Source organism: Carassius gibelio, chromosome B5 (assembly GCF_023724105.1).
Source record: "Carassius gibelio isolate Cgi1373 ecotype wild population from Czech Republic chromosome B5, carGib1.2-hapl.c, whole genome shotgun sequence".
NCBI classification, from domain to species: domain Eukaryota; kingdom Metazoa; phylum Chordata; class Actinopteri; order Cypriniformes; family Cyprinidae; genus Carassius; species Carassius gibelio.
This window is the reverse complement of record NC_068400.1, coordinates 20087858-20103333: the sequence shown is the minus strand read 5'-3', so window position 1 is coordinate 20103333 and position 15476 is coordinate 20087858. Positions and strand designations below refer to the sequence as shown.

At 35.7% G+C, this 15476-nt stretch overlaps 1 protein-coding gene across 1 annotated transcript; it reads left to right on the top strand.

The window, feature by feature from the left end:
* Positions 1 to 576: 576 nt before the first annotated feature.
* On the top strand, positions 577 to 14558 carry LOC127958443 (mitochondrial outer membrane protein SLC25A46). The gene is made up of 8 exons (XM_052557313.1): positions 577 to 1043; positions 2826 to 2868; positions 2981 to 3038; positions 3197 to 3274; positions 11053 to 11153; positions 11387 to 11443; positions 11774 to 11831; positions 13405 to 14558. Exons 1-8 carry the CDS (start codon positions 791 to 793, stop codon positions 13990 to 13992), a joined length of 1236 nt encoding a protein of 411 aa, XP_052413273.1. The 5' UTR covers positions 577 to 790; the 3' UTR covers positions 13993 to 14558.
* The last annotated feature ends 918 nt before the right edge of the window (positions 14559 to 15476 follow it).

Genomic DNA, 15476 nt, shown 5'->3' with positions numbered 1-15476 from the left:
GAGGCCATGAATGCATTGTACTATCAGGGTAGCACTTGTAGGATTTCGTAATTCTTCGTATTTGTAATTAAATAGGTTATAATTTATATTTATCTGTAATTTATGCCCATCTTTATCCTAGATGTTGTATATTGTTATATTGAATGTTATTTTATACAAAATACATTTTTATTACTTATCTTTTACATGGTAGAACCCACGGTGAACACAATATGCATATGATATATTATAAATAGAGTTTTGATATATTTAAGGTGGAAAATTTACAAAATATCTTCATGGAACATTATCTTTACTAAATACCCTAATGCATTTTGGCCCAAAATGCCCCATACAATGTATTTTTGGCTATTGCTTACAAATATACCTGTGCTACTTTTGTTCTTGTGTTTTTTATTTATTATTTATTTGTTTACTTTTTTTCTTAAAACTGTTTTTGTGGTGAAGTGTCACATATAGGTCACAAATAAACAGTTTCCTGTGAATTCAGGAACATTTGCATTGCACTGTTTGCTATTCGTTCTTAATAAATAATTTAATAAACTACATAACCCATAAGGCCGCATTCAAACCGGAAGTAAACTGTCAACCTCTCAGGCGGTGCTGGGTTGTTTTGCTAAAGCACTAACTATCCTTGCTAGCAGCCTCGGTCAACCAGAAATTAATTCTCGCGTTTTTCGATTATTTACGTTTTCAATGAAATTGTATCACATCTCGTAGATCATAAATCGTAAGAAGTCAGACTGAGATATATTGTAATTTCAGTGTAGTTTCCGAAGCGATTCCCAGCATGACTTCTCGTCGGCCGGACAGCTTCGAGGGTTTGGGTTACAGGGGCAGAGAGGATCCGTCATTCAGCGGGGGCTATTCGGGCAGGTCATTCAATAATTCATCTAGCTCTGACCTCCAGCATTGGGTCACCACACCTCCAGATATACCTGGCAGCAGAAACCTGCATTTTGGCGATGGCACGCCCCAATTTGAGACGGCACCTGCCCCACCTGGAGCAGCAGACGAAGCCCAATCAGCGGCTCCACCGTCCGGTAACAATGAGTACAGTTTATGATCAGTATGCATGAATTGAGATGTTAATAATGAAGGGAGCATTACACGAATAACCAAAAACAGCAGTATCTCACGCCGATATTTTCTGTCACGAGCTTTATATTGGACATGACCAGCCCCTGCAGTCTTGCTTACAGTGAAGAATGGGTGTGTTGTCTCAAACTCGCTCCTTCGCCCTCCTTCTGCTGATGAAGCTCGATAAAAAGAATCGAATAAAGGATCACTCTTGTGAATCGTTTTAATGATTCAGTTGAACTGCTTCGCAAAACGTTTGTGCATTTTGGGAGTAAAATGAGGTCGTTTTATTAGAATCATAAACTATAACAGCATGTTTTTTTTTTCCTGGAACAGCTATAGCTAAGTATAGTAAGTTTATAAATGTACTATAGTATACATTTTAGATTTTAAAGACAAGTAGCATGGCATCCAACTAAATCACCAAGGCATAGACTTTATATACAGTAAAACGTTTGGTATTTTATATTTATCATACTTGATTTTGGTATTATTGTTTAGTTTGGCACTTCACTAGAGATGGGCAGATAAAGCTTTGTGGAGCTTTTGAGTCTTTTTCCTGATTGTAACAAAAAAGATTCAAAGCTTCAACGCCTCACAGACAGGCAGTACCTTTGACATCTAGTGCTCAGCTGCAATTATAGCAGCCACTTTAAAATTATTCACACATCTTGTTGATTCATAACACAAAAACAACATTCATAGCAGCTGTGTCTTCATTCTGAGAATCATTTTCCATACATGAACGTTCCTATGAAGCAGGGAGGAAACACCAAGCTTTTTGCGTATCTTTATAAGGAATGAAGCTGCACCAAGGATTCAAATCAGTCACCTCGCTTCAGGTGTTACATCGTGATGACATATGAAGCCTCAAACATCATTGGTTACATGATCACAGAGATTTGGTACAAACCTCGACTGTCTTTCGAACCAGTCTGATTGACAGGATCCCGACACTGTGTTCACTGCTCCCTACTCCCTAAGCATGGGATAGCCATTGAAGTGGACTTGAATATAGTCCCAGCTAGGCAACTTCCAATAAGCCTTTTTCTAGGCGCTGCGTATTATCATTGCACCTGCTGCACCCATGGTACTGCAGCAAAGTTCCTTGATTATTACACAGGAATGAGAGTATAGTTCCTAGCCATGTCTACCTATTTTCTGTAGGTCTTCATACACAATGTATCTACAGAAGAGTCAGGTTTTAAATAGGAAAAAAAATATATATATAGAAACTCTTTGGTTATTTTTGAGTGAGATGCTAATGGTCTAATCAGATTCAATGATCTATGCTAAGCTAAGCTAAGCTAAAAGTGCTACCGCCAGACCAAGATAGCGGCTGAATGGATTTGAAAATGGTAAAACTCAATGGTTTAACTATAGGGCAGTTGGAAAATGAGCCTATTTTTTTAAAAAAAAAAGCTTAATAATAATAATTGGAATGTTCCTTTTAAGACAAGTTATTTAGAATTATTTAACATAAATATACAAATACCATTTTTCAAGTCAACATTACAGGACAGTGAAAGGACCCTGTTGATAAAATGGTCATGAACTTTTCTGATGCAGCTGGCACTCATAAAAATTTATGTTATTTAAGTAAGTTATTTACTTGAACTGGGTGAAAGCAAATACATGATTCATCCAGTGACCTTTAAAATAAAAAAAAATTAAATGTACAGAACACCTCCCCCACCCCCCCACCACCACCACCCCAAATGATTCCTCTTGGTTATGTCTTTCAGAACAGCTGAACAGATTTGCTGGGTTTGGGATAGGTCTTGCAAGGTAATGAAACCCGAGTAATTACTGCTTAAAGTACTGTTGAAAGTACAATTATATTAAGATTTGCAAAATAATGTTACTAAACTCATAATAATTTTTGCATGGTTTGAATTAGCCTCTTCACAGAAAATGTCCTGGCACATCCCTGCATTGTGTTTCGACGTCAGTGTCAGGTAGGTAGAACAACTAGTACATAAATCCTACTAGCTCTGTCTATCATAAATTTTAGATGCTTATATCATAAATACTTATGTGCTTCTGAAACATACTAATTTTTCATTCCATAGTGTTGAAAAATGATGGATAATTTAAAATGAACTGTGTGTTTCAGGTGAACTACCATGCCAGGTGTTATCACTTGTCCCCACTGACTGCCATCAGCGTTATGTACAATGTCACCAAAACTCAGGTATTACATGTCAGAAATGTTTGCTTTGCTGCTGCTCAGAAATGACATCTTTTTAAAAAAAAACTGTTCAAATGCAAGGCCATGGGGTACCTTAAGGTTCAGTGCTAGGACCTCTACACTTGTCCATTTAAGTTTAAATGGTTAATTTAACCTGTTCCGAAGATGAACACGTTTGAACAGTACAGAACAGGTATCTTGATAGAGCCTAATATAATTATTAAACCTCAAAAAGCTATAATTTAATTTTATAAATGAAAACACTGTACATTTAAAATCAAAATTCAGTGCTTTTGTACATTCTACAGACTCACTGATCCACTGTTGATAAATTGACTATGATTGTGTTTAATTTGGTTTTGGGTGTTTATATATTGTAATATGTTAAATATGGTTGCAACAGCAAAATCTCTGAATGAGATGCATATTCACTCTCTTGACAGCAGGGGGTACTTCTGGAATACCAGATACAGCATTTCCTTGGTTACCACTATAAGCAAAGCTGCGCTGCTAATATGAGATGAAAAGAAAATGGCATGTAAATTTTTCTAAAGACCGTTAGTTCCCCTAAGAAACACATTCATAATATTTGAGGATTTTTCTTGCAATAGTTCTTGCATCATGAACAGTGAGTGATCTGCCTGCTACCCTGTTTTTCTCTGCATTCATTTTCAGCATCTCTGGCATGTTTTAACAGGCGTTTATTTTACAGACTTCATGTTTTCACATAAATTACATTTTGGAAAATGATTGCATTGCAACGCAGTTTGTACAACTCCAGAAGAAAAACGAGTCGCAATAAGACAAAAAACGTCCGGTTGCCAATCGTGTAAGTTCCAGTGGCAGCTCATTAAGTTCAGCCATCCTGCACACAGGTGACTGACCGCTCGCTCGCACCAACAGGAGGAGGGTCATGTTACTCTACACTGCACTCAACCTGAAGGATTCCTACACTTTCAGTCTTTAAGGAGACATGAAAAACAGCGCATACAGCAGGAACAGAAAATATAAGTGGTTTTGAAACTTAAAATTTTCAAATCGCAGGTATACCTTGAAACCGGTAATCAGACCATGGCTATACTGAAGTGCAGAATAGACATGTAAACACCTTCATCACATTACTGTTGTGTAGGACTTTGCCACATGTGACAAAATACACAGTAGTGCTCAAACGTTTGACGACAAATAAAAGAGCTTCAACAACCGCCGTCGTCTGTATGCACATACAAATAATTAACTGCACTTGAAGCTTTCATAAAATTAAAAATGAAACACCAAATATGTTTATATGTGGAATTCTGGATAGGACGTTGGATGGCGTCACGTGGGGGCGTAATGACGTGTACCATTTATCAAACTATGTACTATATATAACATGTAAAATGGGAACATGAAAGGAATATTCTAAAAGTAACTCACGTAAACACCATAAACATAATATTGTCTTATTTAGAATAAGGTAAATAATTAGATTACTGAGGTTCATGTAAACATAATCATTGTCTTCTAGTGAACCAAGGATCTGCATTTTGTCTCACCTTGTGAGCTAAGTGTATTATCACACCCCTAGTGTCTATGAGCGTGATAAAGCTCATAATTTTCCAAGTGTATGACATCAATTCTTCAAGGTCAATCATATACTCATGAAAATTTTGAATAAGGAAAGTGATAACTTTGCCATAGTATCCTTTCAAATAGGGCTGCAACTAAAGATTATTTTGATAATCGATTAGTTGACCAATTATTTTTCAGATGAATCGGATTAAAACCACTATTTTTTTATTTTAATTTTACTGACAAAAACACAAAGTCAAAAAAAAAAAAAAAAAAGCCCAATGTCCTTAAAACATAAAGTGCTTAATTTATCAGACCACCAGTCATAAGACAAAACACAAATATTTGAGTAATCTGTCAAAAAAAAAAAAATTTCTAACAATGTCATTGTAACTTTTGGACAAATAACAAACTGAAACAACTAAATAGTATTTCACATAATAACAAAAATTGCCTCCTTTGCCTTTGATAACAGCTCACATGCTTGCTGACATTGTTTATGTACTTTTGACTACTTTGGTATGTGAGTAAAAAAAAAAAGTACTTGACTTTTTTTTTTTTTTAAGATAACAGCATTAATTATAGCATTAAAAATAGCTTCACACTGTTACTAAAAATCATATGCATATTGGAGGTCTAACCAATACAGAAAGCTAAAAAATAATTAAGACAAATAAAATCACAGTAATGCTCTGCAGGAACATGCATCGCGTGCACTTTGATCAGTCTCCTTTTAATCCTGTTAAAGCGTCTGATAGCCTATTTTTATTCAGACAATTACACGCTGCTGTCCCTTCACTGTTCCTACTCTCATAAATTACTCGAACTACACGTTGACTTCTAAACCAAAATATACATTTTAAACAGCATATATTCCAGCACAATGAATGTTTTTGCGCTGAATACTGTCTCCCTCTCTACTGATTTCTGTCTGTTTAACGCCAACGCTCTTTCAGTAAAGAGTTAAACTTAACGAAGACTGTCACAGTGGGCTTTTTTTGCAAAAATGGAAAGGCTTGCGGGAACGTGGGACATTTACACATAAGGATGTACGTTTTTTTTGCGCCGAGGATGCACACGCATGTATCTGTAAAAGTGCCTGACAGGCAAGCCACAGAGCCGTGTTCAGCACTGATGAGAGGGCGGCTGAGGTGACGAAAGTGGGCGATGACATAGCACAGAGTAAAAATATACAAAATTTTTTTTCCTTTTGTGGCCCATTGACGCATTTGTCGGACCGATATTACTGTAGGCTATTATGTGTGAGAACCTGCTAAAGCCCTGAGATGAGAGCGCACCAGACGTGGGAAGCGCATTTACATTGAAATACAATGGAAAAGTAGGGGAGAGCGGGGTCGAAAGTAACGTGGGACGAAAGGAACAAATCGATTTTCTCCGAGCCTCTTTTTGTATTTCTATTCCCAGCTATGACAGCATATTGAGCATGAAATCTTTGACAGAGCTGAGAAACATTCTCATCGTTTCCCGAAGTTAGGTCCGTAAAACTGTTTTTGAGTACAAAAAGTAAATTATAGAAGCGGTCATTTTTTCAAATTTGTAGTGTTGTTTTTCTTGTTTCATGTGTCACGGTAATGATCAATCTACAGGTTATTTAGTGCTTTAATACATCCTAAAGTTAGCATTTTCAGATTTTTTCAGTATAAAATTCAATCGATTTTAAATTTCAGGAGTTCCTGTCGGAATGAAAGTAACAGTTGTTACTTTTGTCCCGCTACAGTGACAAAGTGTTTATTTTGTTCCGGTGCATGCTATACTGTGAATTTCTGTGTCTTGCATCATTTCTTACAGATTTTTATGTCATATTATACCAAAAGAATATGTCTTAGTGAGGGTCAGAAAGACAGACAAGAGGTCTGGTTTTATCCAGATGTTTTTGAGAGGGTGTTTCTGGACATAGAGGAACATCTCTCTCTGGGTCACATTTATATTTAGGTTTTAGCCATATCTTAGCCTTTAAGCCTCCACCTATGAATTTGCAGTGTTTCCAGATTTTTCAATGCTCATTTTAAATTCATGCATAAAAACTGGATGGAAACATAAATAGGCCTACTGTTACATTATGTTTAGAGTTTTTTTATTATTATGCTAATGTAATTAAATTTTTATATTGTACATTCTGTTGAAATATATATTTTTTAAACAATACATTGAAATTGACAATACAGTTGCGATCAAAATTATTCAACCCCCTTGACTTGCAAGACAATTTGCTATGGAGGATAACATTTTATGAAATCAATTTAACAAAGGCATCAGTAAAGTATTAGAGAAAGTTTGTTAATACACTTTTGAGTGATTCTGAGAATGGAACATTGATGAATCATGATAAAATTCGAAACATTCATGTTTAAAATTATTCAACCCCCTTTGTGCAGAATCTTTTATTCTTTAAAATCACCAATAAACGCTGTCTGTAAGTGTTTAGAAGCTTCTGTCACCTCTCTACTATAGTTTTGGCCCATTCCTCGCCTGAAAAAGCTTCCAGATCACTGATAATCTTTGGTTTTCACATTTCCACTGCTTTCTTCAAATTCAACCAGATATTTGCAATGAGAATTAAGCCTGGAGACTGAACAGATCACTCAAGTACATTCTATGACTGATCCCTAAACCAAGCAGAAGTAGATTTGGATGTGTACGACTGGCCTGCAGGAAAGTCCATTGATCATCAGCTTCAGTTTTTGCACCAAAGGCATCACAATTCTTGTCAAAATGGCCTGACACTTTAAAGAATCCATGATGTCCTTCATACAGTCATGATTTCCACTTCCTTCTACAGTAAAGAAACCCCATAACAGGACTGATCCACCTCCAAGGTTGAGGATGGAGATGGTGTTCTTCTGCTTATGAGCTTTGCCTTTTTTGCAGCAGACATACCGCTGATCCATGGGTCCAAAAAGTTCCAGTTTGTTCACATCACTCCATATAACATTCCTCCAGAGCTCCACAAGTCTACACAAATGATTTTTATCAAGTTCAAGTTGTCCTTTGTTCTTCTTGATCAAGAGTGGTATTCTACAAGATGTCTCAACATAAAGGCAATACTTGTCTAGTGATCATCTTACACACTGCTTTGAAATGGTTTCCCTCCTTTCATCGGGTCATCTTGCAAGTCTTTGGCTTAACATTGCAGATTTTTCTCAGTTGCTCTGATTAAACGTTTCATGATATTGTGCTTTTTCTTCCACAACCTTAAAGATTTTCTGGTAAAACACACTTTAAGCTAAGGAATAAGGCTGAGAGCTGTGTCTCTAGGAACTTTCAATGTCTTGGAAATCTTCGTATAGCCTTAGCCTTTTTAAAGTACTATGATATTTATTCTCTTTAGATTTTGTGAGATCTCTGTTGACATTTTTGCTACTCAACTTCAACACATGCATGTGCTAACTGTATGTGTAATGGCTCTAGCTAATTCTGTTTTTAATAGAGTTTCTAAAAGCTTAATTGTGTTTTGAGACTGTTTTATTCCCCACCATGCAAATAAGTGATTTAAAAACAGCAATGTTGAAAACTATTACATTATATACAATATCACTTTTAATATGCCAGTGAACTGTTATAGATGCAATTTTTATTTTATCCTGGATCTTCAGAAAAGCTTGTATTTGTAAAGTACAACAGTCTCTGGGGGTTTGAGTAAATTTGATTGCAACTGTAAAAAAAAATACAGTCAGGTTTTGAGACATCTGATGAAACTTAAATTTAAAATGAAGATATGAAAATGTAATTTAATTTTTTTTTTTTTTTTTGCAAAGATAAAGGACAGAATATGTTTGCAGTTACATATTCACAAGGTCACAATCAGGTATACTTAAAAATAAGAGTAACAGAAAAAAAATCTAGCTTATATTGTTGTTACTTTCGTCCCAACCGATGGGGTCGAAAGTAACAATGTGCATTTTATGTTCAAAGTGAAATTGTACTGAAGTCTTTCTAAATTTTTACAAAATACCACCTGGTATTGATAGACCACACTTCTGAGTTACTGGCCACAGCAGAAATATATCTCTGTCTACAACATTATCTTTTAAAATTGTTTTTCTGAAAAATTCTTACTTTCGCCCCTGCTCTCCCCTACAGCAGTGGAATGAAAAATGCGTTCTGACTGAATTAACCTATTAAAAGTTACTTAGGAATTACAGATGGTAGAGTATTGAATAAAACAAAATCACATAGAAACCAAATAAAAAAATCTGACATCGAGGGAATAAAAATGTGAGCTGTTTTAGGCAGCAGTTTTACCACAAATATTGATAAGTGACTCCACAACCACCAGAAATACTTAATTGTGTCTGCTTTACAATGAAAAAAGCTCATTGCCACGGATTCCTAGACCTAATACAAACCCTATTCCAAAAAAGCTGTGACACTGTACAAATTGTGAATAAAAACAGAATGCAATGATGTGGAAGCTTCAAATTTCAGAGATGGCATATCAAATGTTTAAACTGAGAAAATGTATAATTTTAAGGGAAAAATAAATTGATTTAAAATTTCATGGCATCAACACATCTCAAAAAATTTGGGACAAGGCCATGTTTACCACTGTGTGGCACCCCCTCTTCTTCTTATAACAGTCTGCAATCAATCTGGGGACTGGGGAGAAAGTTGATCAAGATTAGGAATAGGAATGTTGTCCCATTCTTGTCTAATACAGGCCTCTAGTTGCTCTACTTGGTAGGGGATCCTTTTGCTTTAATTACTGCCTCTGTTCAGTGTGGCATGGAGGTGATCAGTTTGTTTCACTGCTGAGGTGGTATGGAAGCCCAGGTTTCTTTGACATTTACCTTCAGCTTATCTGCATTTTTTTGGTCTGGTTTCTCATTTTCCTCTTGACAATACCCCATAGAGAATCAGGTCTGGTGAGTTTACTGGCCAGTCAAGCACACCAACACCATGGTCATTTAACCAACTTTTGGTGATTTTGGCAGTGTGGGCTGATGCAAAATCCTGCTGGAAAATGAAATCACCATCTTCAAAAAGCTGGTGAGCAGAAGGAAGCATGAAGTGCTCCAAAATTTCTTGGTAAACGGGTGCAGTGATTTGGTTTTCAAAAACACAATGGACCAACACCAGCAGATGACATTGCACCCCAAATCATCACAGACTGTGGAAACACAACACTGGAATTCAAGCAACTTGGGCTATGAGCTTCTCTTTGTATTTTCACAAATAAAACACAAAACTTGCTCTCATCTGAAGAGAGGACTTTGGACCACTTGACAACAGTCCAGTTCTTATTCTCCTTAGCCCTTAGGTAAGACACCTCTAACGTTGTCTGTGGTTCAGGAGTGGCTTAAAAAGAGGAATACAACAACTGGAAGGAATATAACATGCTTGGATACAGCACTCTGTGAACAACCAGCTTCTTTGGCAATGAATGTTTGTGACACTTGTCTGAAGTTTAAAATCATTGGTTACCGTAAGCCAATTAGATACGTTTAGTTATGATGTATGTTATGCGCCTGTACAGCCGCATCGAAGCACAGACATCATGCATCAAACTCAAATCTATGATTGAACTTCCACTGTAAACCTGTTGTAAACACATGATTATAAGAGCGAAATACCGGAGTGAACATGGCTGTAAACGACTTTTGCAGATTATGCGAAGTTAATGTACACATCTACGTCACGGCTCTCAGCCCGCCCTCTGTTCGTTGATTGGCCCGGCTGTTTCCAGACCGGTGGCAAACAGAAAGCTCTGCCGCTGTATCAGACTGAGTACAGAAGCGAAATTAAATTGAGCGGAAGTAGGAAGTCTGACGTAGTCAGGCTATGATTGTGTACCCTATTAACCAAACTGAGAGAAGGCTTTTGAAGGCTCAGGAAACCTTTGCAGGTGTTTTGAGTTGATTAGCTGATTAGCATATTAATATATTCTAATTTGTTGAGATGGGTTTTAGTTAAATGGGAGCTAAAATCATCACAATTAAAAGAACCAAAGTCTTTGACTACTTCAGTCTGAGTGCATTGAATTTATTTAATACACAAGTTTCACAATTTGAGTTGAATTACTGAAATAAATTAACCTTTCCAATGACGTTCTAATTTATTTAGATGCATCTGTACATGTACTATATTTGATTTTTGTTTGTCACTTGTCCATTGAAGCATCTCCCTCTCTCTCCCTCTCTCTCTCCCTCTCTCTCTCTCTCTCACATACACACACACACACACACACACACACACACACACACACACAGGGTCCAAAGGCTTTATGGAAAGGAATGGGCAGCACTTTTGTGGTACAGGGGGTCACGCTGGGAACAGAGGGCATCATTAGCGAATGCACACCTTTACCAAGGTACAAAAAATATACAATGTAAGAAATCGCTGATAAGTGTCCTTTAAAAAGGCCCTCTTTGAAGATTAATATTTTGATTTACAGCCTTATAATAGGAGGAATGACCTCTATATTTAGATCTATAATTTTAATAAATGATGGCAGCATGCAGTTTGCATGATTTGAATTTATTTGTTTTTCTGCCATTATTGAAGTAAATAATGTCTGTCCAACATTTTCATGTATATTCACAGGGAGCTATCACACAAGTGGAACCCTAAACAAGTTGTGGGACACTTAGTACTCAAAGGGTAAGTTAAGACATTTGCCTAATTTAGTTAACAGTGCTTTTTTTGTAGATAAGTACAGTAAATTTACGTGCATATTTGGTTATGTTTGGAAAATGCTATAAACTGCAAGTTGTTTATCTCTTGATTCTTTTATGAGTCATAATTTTACCTTGCTCTTATATCTGGGATCTATTAAAAAAGCTTCTTACTAAGCTTAAAATACAGGTTGCTATTTATACAACAAAGTCCCATAAAGAATACGGAAAGGGAATTCCATAGGCTTGACATTTAAATGATCGATCTTCTCATCTCTTTGATGTGTTTTTTTTTCTTTTCTTTTTTTTAATCCAGTTTGACATATGTGGTTGCAATGCCGTTTTACTCAGCAAGTCTCATTGAGACTGTACAGGTAAGGCATTTTCATACACCTCTTTTTTTTGGCGATATTTTTGGCCTGTAAATTATTATTTTTTCTTAAAAATTACAGACTCTTTTCCACATTCTTGGCCTTTGTGAGAATGAGGAATAAAATTAAGTATTAAATATTAAATATTGAAATATCTGCTAGTACAACAAGATAAAATACACTTATATTCAAGATATATTCTGTGGAAGCTATATAACGTAATTTTTTTTTTTTTTTTTTTTGAAGTTTTGCGTCTCAGGGTTATGTGTCTTGTTTTAAGGATGTTTAAATATTTTACTGTAAAACAAGAATTTGATTGTAAACATGATTTTTTTTAAATCAATTAATAACCATTTAAATAATACATTTTAAAAATTAGACATCAAAGATATTTTTCCAACAATGAATAAAGACTTTATGACACATATTGGAAAAAGATCTTGGTCAGATACAATGAATAGACTCAATGCTTTAGAAAATGCAGTTTGATAAGATCTTGTGGTAAATGAGCAAATCATTTTGTAGCTTTACATTTGATGAGTACTGGAAAATCTCAGGGCTTGCATTTGCTTGCAGTTGTAAAGTCTTATAATGGCATTGACTTTGCTTTCATTTTTACTTTAGCTGTTTGGAATTTGCTGTAGGAATTGTACTATTGTGAACATTACCAACCATTTATATTAAAGTATAAGGAGAGGAGATTGTAAATTTGAAAATCAGGTTAATTTTGGTAGTTATAGTTTTGGTCTATAAAAGCTAATGTATTTTTAGTCAATGAGATCTTGTGATATATTTGTACAAGAAGAGCATGTTTATAATAGTTCAGTAAAATCAACACCATTCAAAAGTATGTAGTCAATAAGATATATATAAAAAAAAAGACTGCAGTTATTTCATAAAATAGTAAATACAGAAATGTTTTGAAATATTATTAAAACCTATAATGAAATGTATTCCTGTTATGGCAAACTGAATTATCAGAAGCCTTTATTCCCGTTTTCAATGTCATATGATCCTTGTGCTGCTTAATATTATCTTAATATTATTATTTTGCAAAAAAACAAAAAACAAATCAAGATTGTTTAATAGAGAGTTGAATTAATACAGAGAGAACAGCAGAAAAAAAGTGTTTATTTGAAATATAAATACTTTGTCACAATTTAATGCATTCTTGCTTAATATTAGTTTCTTTTAAAAATAAAAATACTACTGACCCCAAAACTTTAGAACAGAAGTGTAAATAGTTACATAATTCATATATCATATTAAATTATATACTTAAAACTGTGTTTCATTTTCTTAGATTTAACTTTAAAATATATTTTAAAAAATCTTAAATTGAATCAACAGTGGCTGTTGGTTGTCATAGCAAAAATAATAATAATAATAATAATAATTAGGTGAATACATAAATGCATTTTTAGATTAAATATATCATTTTCAGCATAAAAAAAAAAATAATAAACATCCTGAGATAGTCAAAAAGCTGTAAAATACTGAGATTTGTTGTTGTTGTTGTTGTTCTATCGCCCAGCCCAAGTAAATTTTCTGCTTTGTCTTCATGTTCTCTCACCAGAGTGAAATAATCCGAGACAACCCCGGCATCCTGGATTGTGTGAAAGAGGGTATTGGGCGTGTAATAGGGATGGGAGTGCCTCACAGCAAGCGTCTCCTTCCCCTCTGGAACCTGGTGTTCCCCACGGTTCTCCACGGTATCCTCCACTATGTTATCAGTTCCAGCGTGCAGCGGCTGGTTCTTTACCTGCTGCGGCGTCGGAACAACGGCTCACCAAAGCACTCGTCCCCTGACTCGCAAACGGACGCGGTCCAGTCTATGCTGGATTCATACTTCCCTGAGCTCATGGCCAGCTTTGCTGCTAGCCTGTGCGCAGATGTGCTGCTGTTTCCTTTGGAAACGGTGTTGCACAGGCTGCATATCCAGGGAACACGCACTATCATCGACAACACTGACCTGGGTTTTGAAGTGTTGCCAATAAACACGCAGTATGAAGGAATGAGGGACTGTATTAATGCTATTCGGCGTGAGGAGGGCACCATGGGCTTCTACAAAGGCTTCGGGTCCATCGTGGTGCAATACTCGCTTCACGCCTTAGTTCTGCAGATCACCAAGATGATCTACTCAATGCTGCTGCGAAACACTTAAATAGAATGATTCTGAAAACATTGATTCCTTCCTTATTCATGGAAAGGTCCTTTTTTGGTTGAGTTGGACATTCCAAAAATGTGCCCTGATATGAATTGATTATTGCAGACATTTGAAGTCCTCTTTACCTCTTCCTGTGATTTGTCAGTCTACTGGTTTCATAAAGCGCACTGGTTGTCTTGTTGATTGCATGACACATTTATGCAAAATAGTCAATATGCTTTCACATTAGCACTGGATTTCAATTATTATTATGGTCACTAAATTTCATAATGTGGTGTGTAAATGTGATGTTTATTTGGCAACATTGTGCCACGTTTTTAAATAAATTGCCATTAAATTATTATTTGCACCTTAGTGAAACCTGTGCCAGTGTTTCAAACAGTGAAAATGTTTCTATTTGTCAGGTTTAACATGATATAAGAGAAAAAAAAAATCAATTCTTTGAATTGGAAGCCATTATGTACGCAGAAATGCATGTGTATAACTAATATGGTTCCTGGGTGAGTAAATGATCAAGTTCTAATTTATTAAACACCATGCTTAAAATAAATGTCTAAAATCTGTTTTGTGTGAACCTTGTGCTATTATGTCATGAATCTTCATAGCATGTTACTTATGTTAAAATAAAATGAAATGAAAAATAGGCTAAATATTGCAGACAAAAAAAAGGTGTCACCAAACTGCATCACCAAAAAATATTAAGCATGCAACACAACTTGTTCACACAGGAGTTCAAGTATAGGTCTCTGCAGGAAAGTAATGGGAGTTACGAGATCAAGGTGTTTTACACCATGATACCTGATTGGTTGATGTAATAGTGACGTTAGGTTTAGGGGTGGGGTAAGGGGGGTCATTTAGATTGCATGATTCAGAAACACCCAGTAGTTTCAAAACACCCACATGGTGATAAACGCCCACTTTTGCTCTGCAGAGACCCAAGTCTCCAGGCGATCACAAAAGGTCGAATTTAATTGGAAATGTGAACGGCCATGCAAAAAAAAATGATTTAAAAAAAAAAAAAATCTGAATTGAGCATTGAGCCCTGCAGTGTGAACGTAGCCTAATTAGTCTACTTGGCCCACCATTAATTGTTCAAATAAAATAATCTGTAAAGGCGCGAATCGCATTTACTTACACATATTTGAGAATCAAGATATTTCCTGATATATAGCACGTTTGGAAATGATTTGAATAAAAAGGAAAAATAAACAAAAGCCTATATCAGTTACACAGTGCTATCGTGACTGCTGTGTAAGGGAAACAGGTCAATTTAGCTCAAAGGGAATCATTTAAGATTTTAAAGGGAATTTGAACAGAATCACTGTTTCACGGCTGATCAATGAGACGCCCTGCGATTCACTGAACGAGCCGTTGAACATCAAATCTGCGCTGGATACTAATATCCAAACTATAGTGAAAACACTATCAATTAGCACAGTAACAAGATCGGCAGTTTAAGACATTAACTTGTAAGCACAAAA